At 42.3% G+C, this 19783-nt stretch overlaps 1 protein-coding gene across 2 annotated transcripts in view; it reads right to left on the bottom strand.

Moving 5' to 3' along the window:
• The window catches only part of KAT2B (lysine acetyltransferase 2B), a 104969-nt gene that overhangs the window by 16627 nt on the left and 68559 nt on the right, over positions 1-19783 (bottom strand). For both annotated transcript variants that reach the window (XM_081235818.1, XM_081235819.1), the window contains exons 7-11: positions 17825-17931; positions 12424-12549; positions 9839-9975; positions 7205-7413; positions 5436-5562 (exon numbers count right to left, since the gene is read on the bottom strand). In XM_081235818.1, the coding sequence (XP_081091944.1) occupies positions 5436-5562; positions 7205-7413; positions 9839-9975; positions 12424-12549; positions 17825-17931 (706 nt within the window). The remainder of the gene's footprint in view (positions 1-5435; positions 5563-7204; positions 7414-9838; positions 9976-12423; positions 12550-17824; positions 17932-19783) is intronic.

Raw genomic sequence — 19783 nt, 5'->3', positions numbered from 1 at the left:
CTAGAACACCTCCAGTTTAGGGTGCTCGCTCAGTCCTTAGACCAATTAATTTTCAACCACGGTTATGGTTGGGAAGTTCTTCCTATGTTCACCTGAGATCTGACCCCTTGTCCCTTCTACCTATTGACCTTAGTTCTACTCCTAGAATAACAAAGACTGGTCCCTGCTTTTAACAACTCTCCAAACCCTTGAAAATTATCCTCCCTCACCCATGCCCATTCCTACCTCCCAGGTACTAAGCCAAGCTTCAGTTGTTCTTCATATGGCATGATCGGAAGACCCTTTCTCAATCTAGTCACACTTTTCAGGGTTTTCTCCTGTATAACAGGAGTCCCCAACCCCTGGGTCGTGGACTGGTACCTGTCCGCGGCCTGTTAGGAACTGGGCCACACGGCAGGAGGTGAGTGGCGGGCGAGAAAGCGAAGCTTCATTTGCTGCTCCCCATCGCTCCCCATCACTCACATTACCGCCTGAACATCCCCCCCACCCCTCCCACGGTCCGTAGAAAACTTGTCTTCCATGAAACTGGTCCCTGGTGCCAAAAAGGTTGGGGACCGCAGCTGTATAACAATACCCTTCTAAAGCATGGATCCCAAGACCAAGTATAATAATATTCAGGGGACAGTCTGTCCAGTACATAGGAGAAGAGTATTACCATCTCCCTATTCTGGAAATTATTCTTCCATTGATATTACCCATGGACATGTTAGCTTTTCCCAAACATATCACAACACCGACACATTGTGAGTTGGAATAAAACTTGGATAAAAAGACAAATAAAATCTCTCTCTTCTTGAGAAGATAGTAAAATGGGGAAGACAGACATACAGAACTCATAATTACATATACAAGTGGCTGTTCAATATGGTAGCCACTAGCCATGTGTAGCTTTTGAGCAATGAAAATGTGACACGTCCAAATGAGACATACAAGTGTAAAATACACACCAGGGGAAAAAACTCTCATTAATGACTTTTAAACTGACTACATGGTGAAATGGCAGTATTTTGGATACATTAGGTTAAATAGAAAATATCAAAATTAATTTCACCTGTTGCGTTTTACTTTTTTTTAATACAACTATTGGAGATTTTTAAATTACACATGTGGCTTGCATTTGAGGCTCACAGATGTATTTTTATTGCACAGCACTGGTACAGAGTGATGTATTTGTACCTATAATAGAGAAAAAGGCTATAAGATATTTAAGAGGGAGAAGGAAAAGAAGATGTGCAAGCTAAGCCTTAAAGAAGTTTTGTCAAGTGGTAAGAAGATGGACTGGAAATCTAAATGTAAGGAAAAATAAACCCATACAAAAGTATTATAAAAAGATACAGGAAAGTGGGTTTATAACCTAGGGATGTAGAAAGGCTTCTTAAAGAAAATATAAAATGTGAAGGCACAAAGGACTGATTATTAAGTAGACTACTTCAAAGTTTAAAACTTCTTTTACAGATTTCATAAGCAATTTAAGATACCATAAACAAAATGACAAAATGGGATGGTATAGATATACAAGATATTATAAAAAATTAACATCAAGAATGCATAAATGATACCTTCGATAGGATCAATACAAAAAAAGATAAATCATCAAAGGAACAGGCAATAAATATAACCAAGAAATTTAAAAAAAAAAAGATGTTTGATCCCAATAGTAATCAGAGCACTCCATCACGAGATGCAATATTTCACTCAGCAATAGGCAAATTTCTTTAAGGTTGACAATACCCAGGGAAATGGTACTCTCCAGCACCACTGGTGAAAGTGTAAATTGGTAAACCCACTGAGAAGGGTGATCTGGAAATAATTTTTTAAATTGAGACTCTGGCCATAGTCATTCCTACAGTGATGCCACTTTTCAGCATCTAGAAATCATTTCCAAACAGAGCACCGTTAGTGATAGAAAATAACTGGAAATAAACATGAATGCCTTCCATAGGGAACAGTTACATAAATTATGGTCCATCTACATTAGGCAAATCTATATAAAAAGAATAAAGTAGCTCCATATTAGCACTGTCCAATAGGGATTTCTGCAATGATGGAGATATTCTTCATCTATGCTATCCAATATGGTAGCCATTAGTCACATGCAGCTACCAAGGACTTGAGTGACTAAGGAACCGAATTTTAAATTTTATTTAATTTTAATTGATCTAAATATAAATTTAAACAACCACATTTATGTACTAAAGTTGAAAGATCCCTAAGATATAATGAAAGGTTTTTTTTCAATTATGTACAGTATGAATTCTAGGTATGTAAACAACAACACACCACACAGACAGGTACATGTCCATGTACATAATATAGAGAAGCACCTAGAAGGATGCACACCAGGCTGACAATGACTGGACGGCAGGGGGAAAGGGGGATGGGATTTTTGCTTTCTCTGAAAATGTATCTGTACATGACTTCTATAATTAAATATTATTTTAAAAGAAAAGTTGGGGGAAAAAAACCAGAGAAAGGGAAGGGTTGGCTACTGCATGTGCACAAGAATAGTAATATCTAGGAATCAGGAAGAAATATGTCCTCTGATGAAACTCACTTTAACCTAGATGTGAGTTTAACCTAGATGTGGCTGATGGAAGAGAGTCAGGCTTTCACGGTATACACCATCTTGTAAGGAACTAATAGAACTATACATTTTCTCCCCTTCACCCACAATCCAAGGATTTTACTCAAGAAGAATAATAATGATTCTTTTGTAAATAGCTTCTCAAAACCTACATAAGATATTCTTCATCAACAGCCACTAATCTGTCATTTCTCCAAAGAAATTTTCCAGATTCCAACTGCTCGTGAGTAGGGACTGAGCCTTTTAACTTGAATCCTCACTGTGTACTTCCTTGGTTAAAGAGGCACTTACAGTGTTAAGCTATATGCAAATGTTTAGATTTTTCACCCCAGAACTATTTCCCTCCTTTGTATGCCTTTATTTTCAACTATCACCAAAAGGATTCCTTTCCAAATCTACCTGGTAACTTCAGTGTTTATTTAAATACTTACTATGGTAAATAAGTATTAGCCATGTAACTTTAAAGTTGCATATAATGTCAAACCCAAATAGTTCTTAGATAAGCTATTCTAAAACCAGTTGAGGAGCTTTAAGTAAATTCTCAAATGTTATCTTGCATGTGTTTTGAGCAAGATAAATTCATACACAAATCTTATTTAAAGCATTCACAGGAATTAGTATATAAGCTTAGTCTCCAAAATGAGTGCATGCAAATTTTAAAGTATCGTTTAGCCAAGATTTTTAATATCTCAAATCAAAATTGTAAACCTCCACTTACGAACTTTCTGTTTTCCCAAATAAGTGCTACCAGAATTGACTTCTATCAGATGCATCCATTCTATCCAGTTTTGAAAGATTAATCTTCATTTTCTAAAACCAGTTAAGTCACTTACAAAAGGTGGCTTTTCTTTTAGTTTTTCCTACTCAGTTTGTGATGTTTGGCCACCTCCCTTCAAGTCTTTAGAAAATTACATGGTTTGGGGAAAAAATATACACTGCCCTTCTGGGAAGTAATAAGACAAAGCGTCCAATTCATATTAAACAGCTTTAGTTTCCCTCTGGTATCCTAGAAGTGTCCAAGGCAACCTTAACCAACCTTTCCAAACAAGCTGCTTGGTGTAGCTTTCTTTGCAAACAAAAATTAGGCAATCTTCTGAAATTATAAACCAAGGACATATTTTCCAGCTCCTCTCCCTATGAAAAGCCAAACCAAATTTTTCTTTTAAGTAAGTTCCTAAATTCTGGACACTTACCGTTTCTCACTTTGGCTAGGGGGAAATAAACCTGTGATAAGCACAGCAACAGTACCGTCTAAAGACATAGAGTCAAAGTTCCTTGAAAAAGAGCCAGAGATCGGTTTCAGGTAAATGTGGGCCCTCACTTTCTCCAGTCAGAATGATGAATTTGATACTGATGAATTTTGTCTGCCCTTGGATGCTGAGTGTTGTGAGTCAAAGACAAAAGCCCCATTTGTGCTTTGTGAGAGGAAACCACAGCAGCTGTAATTGGCACCGTGACCATTACACAGAGGAGAGCTGTTAATGAAGCCAAAAGCACCCATGGCCTTGGTTTCAGCCGGCAGGCAGCGCATGAGTCCTTCCAGAGATCCATTTTTGGTTTCTGTAGCTGGCACTGCTTCATTGTTGCTGAAGAAGGCAACAATGTCCTTAGGCCAGCACTGTCCAAGCCCAGTGAGCACCTGAAACATGGCTAGTCCAAACTGACACAGGTGTGAGTGCGGAATACACTCTTGATTTCTGAGACTTGGTACAAATCAAAGAATGTAAAATGTCTCAATAATTCTTGAACGCTGAGTACCCGTCGCAATGACAACGCTTTGGATATACTGAGTAAAATAAAGTATATTTTTTATAATTATTTTTGCCTATTTTCTTTTCTTTTCTTAATGTAGCTACTAGAAAATTCAAAATCACATACATGGCTCACATTTGCACATTGCATTATAAATCACGGGACAATGCTGCCTTAGACCTGCCAATAATTTTTCTCAGCAGCCATCAAATCCTGAGCTACTTATCTTTCCACCAATTGCCATATTTTTGCATGATTTTAGGGCTCCCAAAGTACCAAATGAATTATAGCCTGAAGACACATTTCTGGTTCCACTTTCACAAAAGCAGCAGAGGACGACACAACACAATCTAAATCTTTCTGAAAATTGAGAATCTGATTTATTCCAGTCAGACTGCAATGCCAACCACACTATCAATAAGACAGTCTCGCTCCTGGGGAAGAAGGGACCCATGCCAAGGACAATCGGGAAGGCAAATCAGACACACACACATACATACACAGACACACACACACACTCCAAAAAGACCCACATTCCAAACCTGCATGAATATTTCTGAAACTCAGTCATAAATTTATTCAAATATGTCATGACTTCCCCGACAGAATTTCTTTAGTCCTTGTCCCCCATTAGGCACAAGGTCATAAGAAATCTTTCTGAGGTGTGAGCCACCTAAATCATCTCCCTAATCCACATCGCACCACACCCCTTCTGGTGGTGCAGTGTCCCCAGGTGTGTGTAGACATGTCTGCACGTGGAGATGATCAGTAACACTGAGACATGTTTCCAAACATCTCTTCACTTGCTGTAAACTTTGCCCGAGTTGCACCAGGGGCTATGTGGTGTCCCCAGACCCTGCGCCCAGGTCCAACAAAGCCTGGTAGAGCCTGACTGTGGATACAAGGAAGTGTGTACACTACACACACACACACACACACACACACACACACACATCCACCCGCAGTGAGAGGATGCCCCTCGAAAAGTCCTGGACTCCACTTGGACCCTTCTCTGGACCTGGAGACCCTGCCCAGCTCTGCGGCTTTCGTGAGAAGTACCACATTCTGCATTTCTTCTAAGACCTTGGGTCACTCTTACCTTGACTTGCTCATTTGAGGTTACAGCACAGAAAACAATCTCTGTGAATCCTTGGGATGGAAACATTCGGAAACAGATACCACCAATAACACGGCCGTCTTTAATTAAAGCGAGGGTTTTGTGTTTCCTGAAAGAATAAGATTATGTCAAAGTTTTACTTCTCTTGGTTATATAAGTATACTGTTTGGGGTGTTCCTCATGAACCAGCCAGGAAAAGCAGGGGGTTGTCTCTTCGTGATTTTTCCATGGAAACCTCCTCTATCTAGCCACCATCTCGCCAGACCATTCTTTACTGTGGACTTCTTAGAGCAAGCTTGCCTGCCTGAGATGGCACCAGAGCTTCCGTGAGGACAAAGGTCAGCCACCTAAGGAGGCTCTGAGGTTACAAATAAAGAACAGAGCAGGTGCTGACTGGTGCTGGAACAGGGCCACCCCTGATGCCCACGGACCCACAGTGGGAGTCCAGAGGGAGAACACAAAGGCAAGGACAAACATGGTATGTGTTTCTGAAGAGTTTAGTCTCACTCAAAAATAGCACGGGAGATAGCTAGTGGGAAGCAGCCGCATAGCACAGGGAGATCAGCTCGGTGCTTTGTGAGGGGTGGGATAGGGAGGGTGGGAGGGAGGGAGACGCAAGAGGGAAGAGATATGGGAACATATGTATATGTATAACTGATTCACTTTGTTATAAAGCAGAAACTAACACACCATTGTAAAGCAATTATACTCCAATAAAGATGTAAAAAAAAAAAAAAGGCACAGAAACAATATGGAAAAGAAAAACAAATCCACAGGTACAATTTGCTAAAACCTGCATTCTAGAACCCTATCAGGCCTTCTGCCTAAAACATCACTCTGAATAGTCACATGCATGGATCACAATGCACATAGGCTCCTGGGTTCCATGTGTTAAAATACATTCAAGTAGGGAAGTTTACTTTTTTTTTTTTTAATGTAATGGATTGTCAAAGTTAACCTAATACCCCAATAATCTTCTCAGGGCTTACAGACCCTGGCGACAATGGTACCTAGTTAAGATACCAAAATCAAGAATATTTTTTTTTCTTGTTTTTTTTGTTTTGTTTTGTTTTTGCTGTACGCGGGCCTCTCACTGTTGTGGCCTCTCCCGTTGTGGAGCACAGGCTCCGGACGCGCAGGCTCAGCGGCCATGGCTCACGGGCGCAGCTGCTCCGCGGAATGTGGGATCTTCCCGGACCGGGGCACGAACCCGTGTCCGCTGCATCGGCAGGCGGACTCTCAACCACTGCGCCACCAGGGAAGCCCCCAAAATCAAGAATATTTTGACTGTGAAAAAAGTGGGACGCCTTCTTAGCGTTATATATTCCTTCATTGCTGTAATGAATGAAGCACAGGACGGTCACCAGCAACTTAAAATATAAAGCCTCGTTAACAAAAAATTGACGAACTGTTGAAAAATTAATCTTAATGCCTTTAGCCATGGCAATTATCGTGATGCCACTCTGTATCCACAGTGTGACGAGAGGCAGCAGAGCTCGGTGGGTGACTACGGCTGACTTTCACTATCTGAGTAGTTCCTCTTTCATTTAAAAGGGAAAAATGGGGACAGGTGATCCCTGGCGGTCCAGTGGTTCAGACTCGGCGCTTCCACTGCAAGGGGCACAGGTTCAACCCCTGGTTGGGGAATGAAGATCGCATGTGCCATGTGGCGTGGCCAAAAAATTTTAAAAAAAAAGAAAGAAAGAAAGAAGAGGGAAAAAAGGGAGAAGAAAGAGCAGAGCACAACTTACGGGTCAAAGACAAGCCGTGTGATGTACTCCTTTGGCATCCGGGGCAGCTGATGGGAAAACACGTTCTGCAGCCCCACCAGCCAAATCAGTATCTTCTTGTTGGGCTTCTGGTTCAGGGAATTGCCCACTACGTGAAATTCAATCACACCCCTGCGCTCCTCCAGCCTTGCCGCTTCATCCCTGGCTGAGTGTGCTGACAGAAAATTGGTCTGGGACGCAGGAGACAGGAAAACATTACACAGAGCTCTTCTCTTAAGACAGGAGGGATAGGACATAGCAAGGCCTCTCTTCTGTGTTCTAATAAGATGCACATTTGTGGATTTTCAGGGTCCCAACCAACACACACAAGTTATGAAAACAAAATAGGTAGGTAGAGCATTTTGAGGGACCAGAGTATTCTACGTGTACACAGAGATTTGGTGTAGATCAGGAGTCACCAAACTTTCTGTAAAGGGCCAGGGAGCTCATATTTTAGATCGGCAAGTCATAAGGTCTCTGTGGCACTGGCCAACACTGTTGTAGGGTGAAAGCTGCCGCAGACAACACACAAATGACTGGGTGAAGCAGAATTCCAATAAAATGTTACTTAAAGGGGGGGAAGGCAGACTGGATCTGGCCTGAGGGCTATAGTATGCCAGTCCCTGGTTTTTAGGAACTCCATCTGGCTGAGCATTATAGCACCCTCGGGATGACAGATCCCAGTACAAGCCCAATAGTGGCAGTCTTATTTATACTGTCAGCACCTCTTCTTGGAAGATGGTTTTCTTTGCACAGGGGTCTCCATTGACCACTCTCAACCACAGCTCACAGCACAACCTTGTGCTAGCACTCAGTGGGGTGCAGGTCAGTGTTCAACCAACAGCTCCCCAAGGGAGAAAAGCCCATTGGCGGCACGTGCTCATTTCACTGTTCTATGGCGGTGCCCAGGTGCCCGGATGCCACCGTGGTCAGTTTCAAGCTACCAACATATTTAACAACCAGCACACAAAATTCCTGAAAATGTAACAGTTGCCTTGCAACACCAGTACAAGTCAACTCCAGGACACTACTAAATCCACCCAACACATCCTAAAATGTGTGACTATATCCACATTTTACGGCTGAAAAAAACTGAGCTAAACTAATCGGTGAAGTTACTAAATCCTCAAAAGACAAGTACACAAAAGGTACTACAGTCATAAGTCCCCAGGTCTGGACATCTAGAAGGAAATGGAAAGAACAATTTTGTAAGAAGATCTCTCTCTTAACAACATTCTGGTTCTCTGAATTATCCTCAGTACCATGAAATAAACTTCTAAGGAAACATGACAAATTAAAAATGGATACTTTGATCTAGCAGAGCCATACTAAAAACAATTTTAAAGATGTTTTGCAAAATAATCTCCGAGCCATTTCTTCATTTTCTGGAAGCTGCCAGAAACGTCTTAAACTGCTTTGCCCCTGGATAGGACACAGTGAGACTGACAGCAGTCCTTTTACCAGAATTGCTTTACTTGAATCTAATCATGGGTAAACAGACAAATTCAGGTAGAGGGACATTATGCAAAACCAGTGACCAGGACTCTGCAACAACAGTGCTGCCACAAAAGACCAAAAGAGGGCTGGGGAACTGTTCTAGAATAAAGGAGACTAAAGAGGTGAAGAGAGGAAGTCCCTGGTGGTCCAGTGGTTAGGACTCCATGCTTCCACTGCCAGGGGCACAGGTTCAATCCCTGGTCAGGGAACTAAGATCCCGGAAACCACACAGCGTGACCAAAAAAACAAGAGGTGAAGAGATAAGAACTAAATGCAGTGCATGATCCCTGACTGATCCTCCAACAACAGCAGCAAATGTTATAACGGACAGAATTTGGATATACGGGAAATTTGAATATGGGCTGTATATTAGGCCAACGGTCTAATATAACTTTGTCTAAGCAAACTTTTCTATAAAGGGCCAGGGGACAACTATCTTAGGCTTTGCAGTCAGACTTCCCCTATCTTACACTGCTTTTGTAGTGCAAGGCAGACACAGACAATACACTTCAATTAAACTTTATTTACAAAACCAGCAAGTGGGCTGGATTTGGCCCACGGGCTGAAGACTGCCAACCCATACATTAGATAATACTGTAACCTAGCTACATTTGCTGGAGGTGATAACTGCATTGAGGTAATGTGAACAAACAGTCTCAGTCTTGGGAGATACATGCAAATTTAGTTAGGGGTGAAGTGTTATGACATCTGTATTGAATTCCGAAATGGTTCCTAATGCTTCACAGGAGAGAGACCACGACAGAAGGAAAGTAAATGAGGCATGTTAACGATTGGTGAATCTAAATAGTCTCTGGATCTTTATCATGGAGTTTTTTGCAACATTTATGAGGGTTTAAATTTTTCAAGATAAAAAGTTGAAGGAGGAGAAATGCCTTCAACTGCGTGAGATTATGTTTCCCCGTGATGTGACAGTCATCAAGGGGAATCAGCTCTCCATCGGCTTTTCTTGCCTTTCCGACCCTGACCACCAGGCAAAATGCAAACCAGGGTAGCATGACATGCCCTCTCTCGGCAATACCACCCCCATTCCCAACAGCTGGAGTGGCCCGGAGAGTAGAAGGGGTCCACCAGCTGGCTGCCTAGGTTCACCCTGCTGACCTCTGGCCCGAGCATCGCTGCAGGGTCTGTGATGGTGGACATGACCTCGTGGATTAATTCCAGTGGAATATCGCCCATCACTCGGGGTTTCTTGGCCTCCTCCAAAACATGAGAGTCATTCATTTTCCTCTTTTCTCCTTGATGATCAAAATAAAAGGGTAAACGATGGGTTATTTTAACCACAAAGCACATGCCAACTAATCCAACTAATTTTCTAATAACACTGACAGGTGTGGACATCAACCCTCCATGTACCAGGGGAGGGGCACAGTGGAAGGCAGGAGAGAGAAGGGAGGAGGTCTCACAGTAACTGCCAACCATAGATCTATTCTAAATAGTTTCTATTTTCCATGATAATTTTTTAACTTGACATATGAGTTATTAAGGCATGTGTCTCTTCATTTGCATATTATGGGGTGAGTCTAGTTATCACTTTGTGGTCAGAGAACATGGCCCATATGATACCAAAGGTCAAAATTTTTCGAAACTTGCTTTATGGACTAAGACTTGACCAATTATTTGTAAATTAAGTGTCTTCTTGGAAAGAATGTGTATTTTTCTGATTTTGAGTGCTCTCTACACGTTAGATTAATCTTGTTGATCGTGTTTGCAGGGCTTCTGTCCTTACTGACAGTTTTGTCTGCTTGATCTATGAATGAATCAGAGATGTTTCTTTCAGACTTCAACTGTTGGTTGGTTTGAAGTGATTATTTCTCTTTGCAGTTCTGTTAATTCTCCCTCTTTCATATATGTTTGCATGTATGTATGTATAGATATATGTGGTCATATGCATGTCATGTATATACGTCTATATATTTGAAATATACTCATGAACTGTTTTATTTTCCTGGTGAATTTAATGTTTTCATCACAAAATGACCCTCACTATCTCTCACAATGCTTTTTTGCCTTAAAATGATGCCTCACAAAGTGAGCAGGGCCATTGGCCTTTGAAGTAGGTATACTCTCAATATGTTACATGCTGGGAAAGGCCGGGCAAAGGCAAGGAGAACTCTCTCCCACTTTCCTCCTTAGATTACATGGTGGCTTTCTGTCCCTTCTACTATCATGTTTGGTTTTTCTTTCTTTCTTTTTTTTCCTTCTGTCATAATGCATTTATTTTTACAATTAATTTTTTTTTAATTTTTATTTATTTATTTATTTTTTGCGGTACGTGGGCCTCTCACTGCTGTGGCCTCTCCCGCTGCAGAGCACAGGCTCTGGACGCGCAGGCCTGGCGGCCATGGCTCACGGGCCCAGCCGCTCCGTGGCATGTGGGATCTTCCCGGACCGGGGCACGAACCCGTGTCCCCTGCGTCGGCAGGAGGACTCTCAACCACTGCACCACCAGGGAAGCCCCATAATTTTTACATGTTCAAATCTAATTTATTCCTCAGGTGCGAATCCCACTAAGCATGTTCCATATAGCATTCCCATCAACTTTAGCTAAAAAGGAGCAGGGCAATGTCAAGTATCTCGTCTATACAAGATGCTTCTCCAAATATTATATGTTACTTACTAAACAGTTTTGGTTGAGTTCTTGTTTTCATAACTTTTTACTTGTTGTGATTGGAGGTGAGTGAGAATATTTTCAGTCATTTGACCAAGAAGCCTTCAAATTCCAAGATTCCCCAAGATTAACATTATGAACTATTTATTTTGGAGCTGAGGCTTATACCCAATACGCCCCAAACTTGATAGATTGCTAATAGTGATGTGATAAGAAAGCATCTTAGGCTGCATCCAAGCTCACTGGCAAAGAGTTTCCAGGTTAATTAGTGATGTCTCCCTTGGAAGTGGGAGAGACAATGGTGGCACCAATGCTCAATGCTTAGTACTTCATTCAAAATCCTCTTCTCTCCCCCTTTTATGTCATTTCTTTAATGTCAAACTTTGGTCATGCCCAAGATTTGTCTGAGGTCAAGCCTGTGGACAGAAATGCAACCTTCAAAACATCCTGTAACTGTGAAATGCCTTTAGGATTAAGAGATGTTTTTGCCCACATGGCAGATTACATTCAAGGCCAAATTCTTTCCCCTCCTGTATCCATGCTCTGCCATGTGATTTTGCAGTTCTTCCTATAAAAGGAGTAGGGTACATTTCCCCACCCCTTTACTCTGAGTTTGACCATGTGATTAGCTTTGATGACAAAATGAGGCAGGTGTGATGGGGTACCAGTTCCGAGCTTAGGCTTCAAGAAAGTGTATTTCTTCTTGTTTTCTGGTGCTTCTGCCACCATAATAAGGACATATTCTGCCCCAAGGGAAGGGGAAGAAACCCAATGGTCCTAGAAGGAGGATGAGAAATATGCAAGCCCAGCCTGACGGAGACTAGCCGGGATTAGCCACCTCTCAGGCAATACACAGGATGAGTGAGCTATGATAATAAAAGATTACAGTTTTAAGACTCTGCATTTTGAGTGGGTTTGTTACACAGCAATAACTAACCAATACAGCTCAAAGTGAGTTCCGACCATTGAGATCCTGGACATGTACAATCTGTTCGAAGTCTACCTTTGGCACTCCTCAGATAATAAAGCTTCTAGGGCAAATCGCAGTCCTCTATGATGCCCTCGAAGAGCTTACCTGGGTTTGCCTCAAGCCCCGAAGCGCCTTTACAGGAAGGACTGTTGCTCCCTCCATTCTGTTGCTCAAGGGAAGCTGAGTTTGAATTGAAGGTAACTGTCCCGGCCACAGGAGGTGGATTGATAACTGCCCCCAGGAAAAGGAAAAGAAGGTATTAAATGACTTCTTTCTTAGGCAATAAGGAACCAAGTGCACATGACACCATCCCATTCCTGCCCATCACCCCAAAGAAGTCATCTTTAAAATAAAAACTATGGGGCCAATGTGAGTATGATAAGAAAGACAGGGATGGATTATAACCCATTGGATAGAATAAAGATATCCGAGTCCAAACTGATAAAATAATAAATGCATAAATAAATAAGTGGGGAGAAGGTGAAACTCTTCGTACAGGAGAATGCCAACAAATAAGAAGGGAACGATGGAAGCTGGCAGGGGCCGGGGGAAGCAGCCAGTATATAATAATTGATTCAGGGAAGAATCATCTGTACAGTCTAAACCTTGTGAATATAATTTTTTTTATATTTTTATTTTTATTTATTTTTGGCTGCGCAGGGTCTTCGTTGCTGCGCTCGGGCTTTCTCTAGTTGTGGCAAGTGGGGGCTACTCTTCCTTGCAGAGCGTGGGCTTCTCATTGTGGTGACTTCTCTTGCTGTGGGGCACAGGCTCTAGGCGCGCGGGCTTCAGTAGTTTTGGCACGTGGGCTCAGTAATTGTGGCTTGCGGGTTCCAGAGTGCAGGCTCAGTACTTGTGGCGCACAGGCTTAGTTGCTCCGTGGCATGTGGGATCTTCCCAGACCAGGGATTGAACCCATGTCCCCTGCATTGGCAGGCGGATTCTTAACCACTGCACCACCAGGGAAGTCCCAATGAATATAATTTTGATAAAGACAGGATAGTCTCAAAGTATCTCCCCACAAAAGTACTTTTTTTTTTTATTACAAAAGGAGAAATGGTAACACTGCAGTGGAAAAACCTCATAAACCCCATCCTAAGCCAGTGATCAAACTGCACACCAGCAATAATGGGAGAGGACAGCGTTACATGCCTCCCGATGTGACACAAAAATTGCCATAAACCACATCACTGAGATGAGGGGCAAAATGGAAAATAGCACATAGATTAGATAATAATATTGCATCAAGGTTAAAATCCCTTACTTTGATAACTATACTGCGGTTAAATAAGAAAACGTCCTTACTCTTAAGAGTGGTTGAGAGTCCGCCTGCCGATGCAGGGGACGCAGGTTCGTGCCCCGGTCCGGGAAGATCCCACATGCCACTGAGCGGCTGGGCCCGTGAGCCATGGCCGCTGAGCCTGCGCGTCCGGAGCCTGTGCTCCGCAACAGGAGAGGCCACAGCAGTGAGAGGCCCGCGTACCGCAAAAAAAAAAAAAAAAAAAGAGATACCCACTGAAGTCAGTAAAGGGGCATGACGTTTGTAACTTTCAAATAGTTTAGAAGACAAAAAACATACATATATGCACACATACATATGGAGCGAGACAGAGACAGAGAAACAGGAGAAATGATGAAGCAAGTATGGCAAATGTTAACAATTAAACAAAGAACATACAGCACACAGGACTGCTTTGTCCTAGTTTCGTAACTTTTCTGTAAGTTCGAGAGTATTTCCAAACAAAACCTTTTTGTTTGGCCTTTTTTCAAAAAAGCCATCATAGGAAGTAGGACATTGTTTGCTAGCGTGATGCTGATCCGTAGCTGATGAGGCGAGACTGATGAGGGACACGGACATTCTCAGTGCAGACAGATGCCCAGAGAGCACATTCATCTTGGTGTCAAGGCAGCCACAGTGTGGTCTACGGGGGACTTTCCCCGTAGCCAAGAGAGTGATGGAGTAAGTAAACCGAGCCACGGAGAGACATGGACCCACAGCAATCCTAACTGAACAGCAACTGGTATGTAAAGAATCAGAATACACTGATTCACAATGTTGTGTTCGTTTCAGGTGTACAGCAAAGTGAATCAGTTATACATCTACATATACGCACTCTTTTTTAGATCCTTTTCCCATATAGGTCATTACAATAAAAATTTTTTTTAAATAAAACATAGGTGAGGAAACCACCACCCCCAGAAGAAAAAGAAAATAACGGGGGATCAGAATATACTAAAGCACCAGGCTGTATGGCTTTCCTCCCAGCTAACAAGCCTTCTGAATTTCTAAGTACACTGGAGCGATTCTACACAAAGGGGAAGCTCTGGTGATTCAGAAGACATCTGAGTACCTTGCAAAAGTTCAGAGCCATCATTATGAATGTCATTTATCACAGTTGCATAGATGTGCAGACATGCCAATTAAGTAGGTGATTACACTTTTCTTTTCCCCCAGAGAACACACTGCAATTACAGCAGAACAGGAGAAGACAGCCTGCTTCCGACAGCGGCAGGTAATACAGACAATCCAGCTGAACTGGGTGACAACCTGAGACACAGAGATGAATCTGAAATTCCCAGAGGGTCAGAGACGACCCGCCTTCTCCATCTTGTGTGATGACAGACAACACAATGGAAGTGGGACAGACTGGGAGGCATCTTGAGCAGGTGAGGCTCAAGGGACGTCTTCACCCAGAGAGAAATCCTCTCCAGAAGTCCCTCCAGAAAAGAACTAAGATGACCCTGCCACAGAGCTCTGGTGTCCCCGGCCCATGTTCTTCACTCATTCCTTCCACATGTGCTTGCCTGCACATTTGCAAAGCACACTGGGGCCGTGCAGAGCAGCGGTTAGAGCTCTGGCTCCTAACACAGTGCAAGAGACAGGAATTAGACCCAGTGTGAAGCCCAGTCCCATCACTCAGGAGCTCTGCTTTTGGGCAACTGGTTGCTCCTCTCTGAGCTCTCATTTCTCATGCACATAAAGGAGATAATCACACCAACTTCTCATGGTTTGCGCTAAGGCTCAAAGACAGGAAGCAAACCTCAGGGCAAGCACTTACTGGAAGTATCAGCTATTCTCGTGGCAAAACTGGGTCTCTGACCATGCAGGAGTCACACTCATAGGAGACAGAGACGTACAGAGAAAAGGGGGCGAGGGCAGCATGAGGTGAGTGCTGTGTGACTCAGACTGCTGTACGTCAGGTCACCTGAGGAGCTTTTAAAGTCTCGATGTCCAGGCCACGTCCTTGGCCAATTACATCACACCCTCTTGGGAGGGGCCTCAGAGATCAGTAGTATTTTTCTTTTATTTAAAATAAATCATTTTGTTTTATTTATAGCTCTTCTCAGTATCTAAACCAGTGCCGTAAATATTGTAGAAAATCAGGAGATAATTGTGGGAAAGAAGGAAATTATTTTCAAACATACAGAAGCATCTACTGGCAAAAACTGATAGAAGAAATTCTTAACTATTTATTGAAACAAGAACCTCTATATGGCATATTTTACTGAGTCACTAAGAGTCAGGCTATAAATTTAGGTGGTTTCTAAACTTTTTTTTTAGTTTTTCTAAATTTTTAATATAAATTTTCTTTCCTTCCTTGAGAGCATCCCAAATTAATAAAGTTCTATAATTAATCATACCACAAATAAATAACACTATTCAAAATCAGTAGTATTTTAAATCATATGAGTGATGCCACGGTGCAGCCAAGTTAAACAACCGGCGATAGGATATTATCAAGCTTCCACGAACATTTGGAAGAAAGGAGATCCAGCCCTTATGAGAAGGCATGGGGAGAATTAGGAAAGAGTTTGTGGGAGAGATGCCATTTGAAAGTTAGGTAAGATAAAGACAGAGACAAAGTGAACGACATGGGGACAGAGAGAGGAATACAGCACACATGCCCAGGTGCTACACAGAGCATGTCCAGGAAGTGCTGACACTCAGGTCTGGAGCTCTGTGCATGCACAGAAAAGTACAGGTTTTGAACCAGAGAAACATGAAATTATATTCTATGACCTAAGGTGAAAAAAACAGCACAAAAAATGTTTCTGGTAACAAGAAGCCAGACAAAGCTGGTTTGATCCAAACCAAAATACCTCATTCCCTAAGGACTCTGCTTGGGAGGATTTAATTATATGCATCCAAACTTGGGCTCTAGATGGACAAAAAATGGTTTCATCACCTTCTCAAATGCAGTATGCTGAGTGAAAGAAGCCAGAGTCAGAAAGTTATGATTCCACTCATATGGCATTCTAGAAAAGGCAAAACTACAGGAACAAAAAACAAATCAGTGGTTGCCGAAGCTGGGGGTTAGAGCACTGAATGGACTACAAAAGGGGTACAAGGGAATTTTCTGGGGTGATGCAGTTGTCCTATATTTTTTTTTCTATATTCTGATAGTAGTGGTAGTTACACAACTAACTGTGTGTGTTTGCCAACATTCACAGAACCACATACTAAAAAGGTTGCCTTTCACTGTATGTATTCAATTTAAAAAACTGGGGGTGGGGGAATGGCGAGAATAAAATTACCCTTTGCTGGAGGCAATACTTAAGAGCCCCCATATTACACATTGAACTAGATCTACTAAAAACTCGACATCAAAATTCTGCATTCTGGGCTTCCCTGGTGGCGCAGTGGTTGAGAGTCTGCCTGCCGATGCAGGGGACACGGGTTCGTGCCCCGGTCCGGGAAGATCCCACATGCCGTAGAGCGGCTGGGCCCGTGATCCATGGTCGCTGAGCCTGTGCGTCCAGAGCCTGTGCTCCGCATTGGGAGAGGCCGCAACAGTGAGAAGCCTGCGTACCGCAAAAAAAAAAAAAAAAAAAAAAAAAAAAAAATTCTGCATTCTATCTTTCCCCAAGACCACATACAAATTACTGCTCTGGCATCTCTTGCCAAACTTCTCCAAATTTTCCGAGCAACCAAGGCAGGAGATCAGACCCTCTTTCTAGGGTCAGTGTGACTCCAGAAGTTACACATCTTCCTTCCTCACAAAATGCTCGCTGAGGCCACTGGCTGACCCGAGGCAATGCCAGCTGACGCCCTGACCCCACTTCACGTCCTGAGACTCACCATCCTACCATTATCCATGAGAGCAACTTGATGCCCAAACCAGACCCCACAGATTCAGAAACCAGACGGAGACATGATTCCTGGGCATATGTGGCCATTGATCGAGACTGTAGGTGTCTTCAAAAAGAGCCAGCATTGACTGCAGACCTGAGCCGCCTGGGTTTAAACCTCCCGTACAGCTGTGAGGCGCGGGCTGAGCAAACTCCCATAGCAGGAGCAGCAGCTGTTGTTATTTTAACTGTTTGGTTTGCACCTGTTCTCCTCACCAACAGAGACGTAGATGCAAGATTTGCCAGAGCTTTTACGTTTTTTTGCTGGTGCTAGTCTTCAATTCTTGATGAAAAACACAAATAAATGCAGAGGGAACTGCAATGAACACTTCCTGGTTGTTTTCTGATTTATGCAAAAAAAAATTTTTTTTTTTACCTGTTTGGATTCCTAGCTGGCTGGTTCTGGAAGAAGCTGAGAGAAAATCCTGATCCCAGATGGGAGAGTTTTGACTATAAACTTCTTCTTCTAACATGGACAGAAACCTAGGCACAAGGGTAAAGGCAAGCATGAGGTCAAAACTAATGCATTACTAGAGGGACAAAAGCCCTGACCACCCACAGCAATCACATGAACACCAGCATCCCATCTTCAATTTAGAAATATGCTAGTCAATTATGACTCAAGTCATGATTTAGTTGGGCAGCCCTGGTATATTCTAATAACAGAATGCATTTCTACAGATGTATTCTCTTTGGGCTCTGCATAGATAGATACGAGCTAGACTACACAGAGCCTTACATCAGTGGAAATGCATTCCACCCAGTCCCCCTCAGGGAATCTCGGAACCAGATTGCAGCCCTCCACAGAGCGGTCACTGTCACCGTCATTTCCATCACAAAAGCCGCTGTAGTATTTATGGAATCCTTACCATGTGTCTGCACTGTCCTAAGAACTTCTTTTTTTTTTAATTAATCTTTATCAGAGTATAGTTGCTTTACAATGTTATGTTAGTTTCTACTGTACAGCAAAATGAATCAGCTATACAAATACATATATCCCCTCTTTTTTTGGATTTCCTTCCCATTTAGGTCACCACAGTGCATTAAGTAGAGTTCCCTGTGCTACACAGTATGTTCTCATTAGTTACCTATTTTATACACAGTATCAATAGTGTATATGTGTCAATCCCAATCTCCCAATTCCTCCCACCAGCCCCCCTTTTCCCCCTTGGTATCCAGATATTTGTTCTCTACTTCTGTGTCTCTATTTCTGCTTTGCAAGTAAGATCATCTATACCATTTTTCTAGATTCCATATATATGCGTTAATATACAGTATGTGTTTTTCTCTTTCTGAGTTACTTCACTCAGTATGACACTCTGTAGGTCCATCCATGACTCTACAAATGACCCAATTTCGTTCCTTTTCATGGCTGAGTAATATTCCATTGGATATATGTACCACATCTACTTTATCTATTCCTCTGTTGATGGACATTTAGGTTGCTTCCATGTCCTGGCTATTGTAAACAGTACTGCTATGAACATTGGGGTGCATGTGTCTTTTTGAATTATGGTTTTCTCTGGGTAAGAACTTCTTATTGAATCTTCACATCAACCCAATGAGTTACGTACTTTATTTTTATTTATCACACACATACATAGCTCTTAGTATAGGACAGACACTGCTCTAAGTAGTTGGTGTATATTAACTCATTTGATCTTCCTAACAACCCTATGAGATAGGTTCCATTATTGTACCCATTTTACAGATGGAAAAACTTAGGGCACAGAGAGGCTCAATAACTGGTACAAAGTCCCACACCAGTAAATTGCAGGGCCAAGATCAGAACGTGTGATTAATTACTACGTTATATTTCCTGTCGTGTTATAAACAAACATCTCAAGTTTTGGGGGCCCACAGAAATCACCCGAATACCTTGGTAGAAGTATAGATACCCAAACCCCACCTATGCTTACTGAATTGGAGTCTGGGAGAATGGTCTGGGCAACTGATTTTTGACAAGTACCTTGGACAGTTCTTATGTGCCCCAAAATAGAAGAACTATGATTAAAATACCAACACAAATCTATACTTCTGGTACTGGAATGTCTTCCTGAAAGCCTCTTTTTAAGGCACATTAATTCTCATGGAGGGGTATAGAATAATGGCTAAGAGCTTGGGCTCTAACATCCAATTACCAAGCTCACCACTTATTATTTGTGTGACCTTGGAACAAGTTCTTAACCTCCCTCTTCCTTGGTTCCACTTTTATAAAATGGAAATATCAACAGTACCTCCTATAGAGGTGGTAGTGAGGAGTACACTAATGTCATGCTTCAAATGGTGATGAGCCCTTAGGAAGTGCTCATTCATTCACTCAACGAACACTGAA

This window comes from Mesoplodon bidens (genome assembly GCF_964165515.1).
Source record: "Mesoplodon bidens genome assembly, chromosome: 5".
Classification (NCBI taxonomy): Eukaryota; Metazoa; Chordata; class Mammalia; order Artiodactyla; family Ziphiidae; genus Mesoplodon; species Mesoplodon bidens.
Note: the sequence above shows the minus strand (reverse complement) of the source record. Positions and strands in the feature narration are given on the sequence as shown.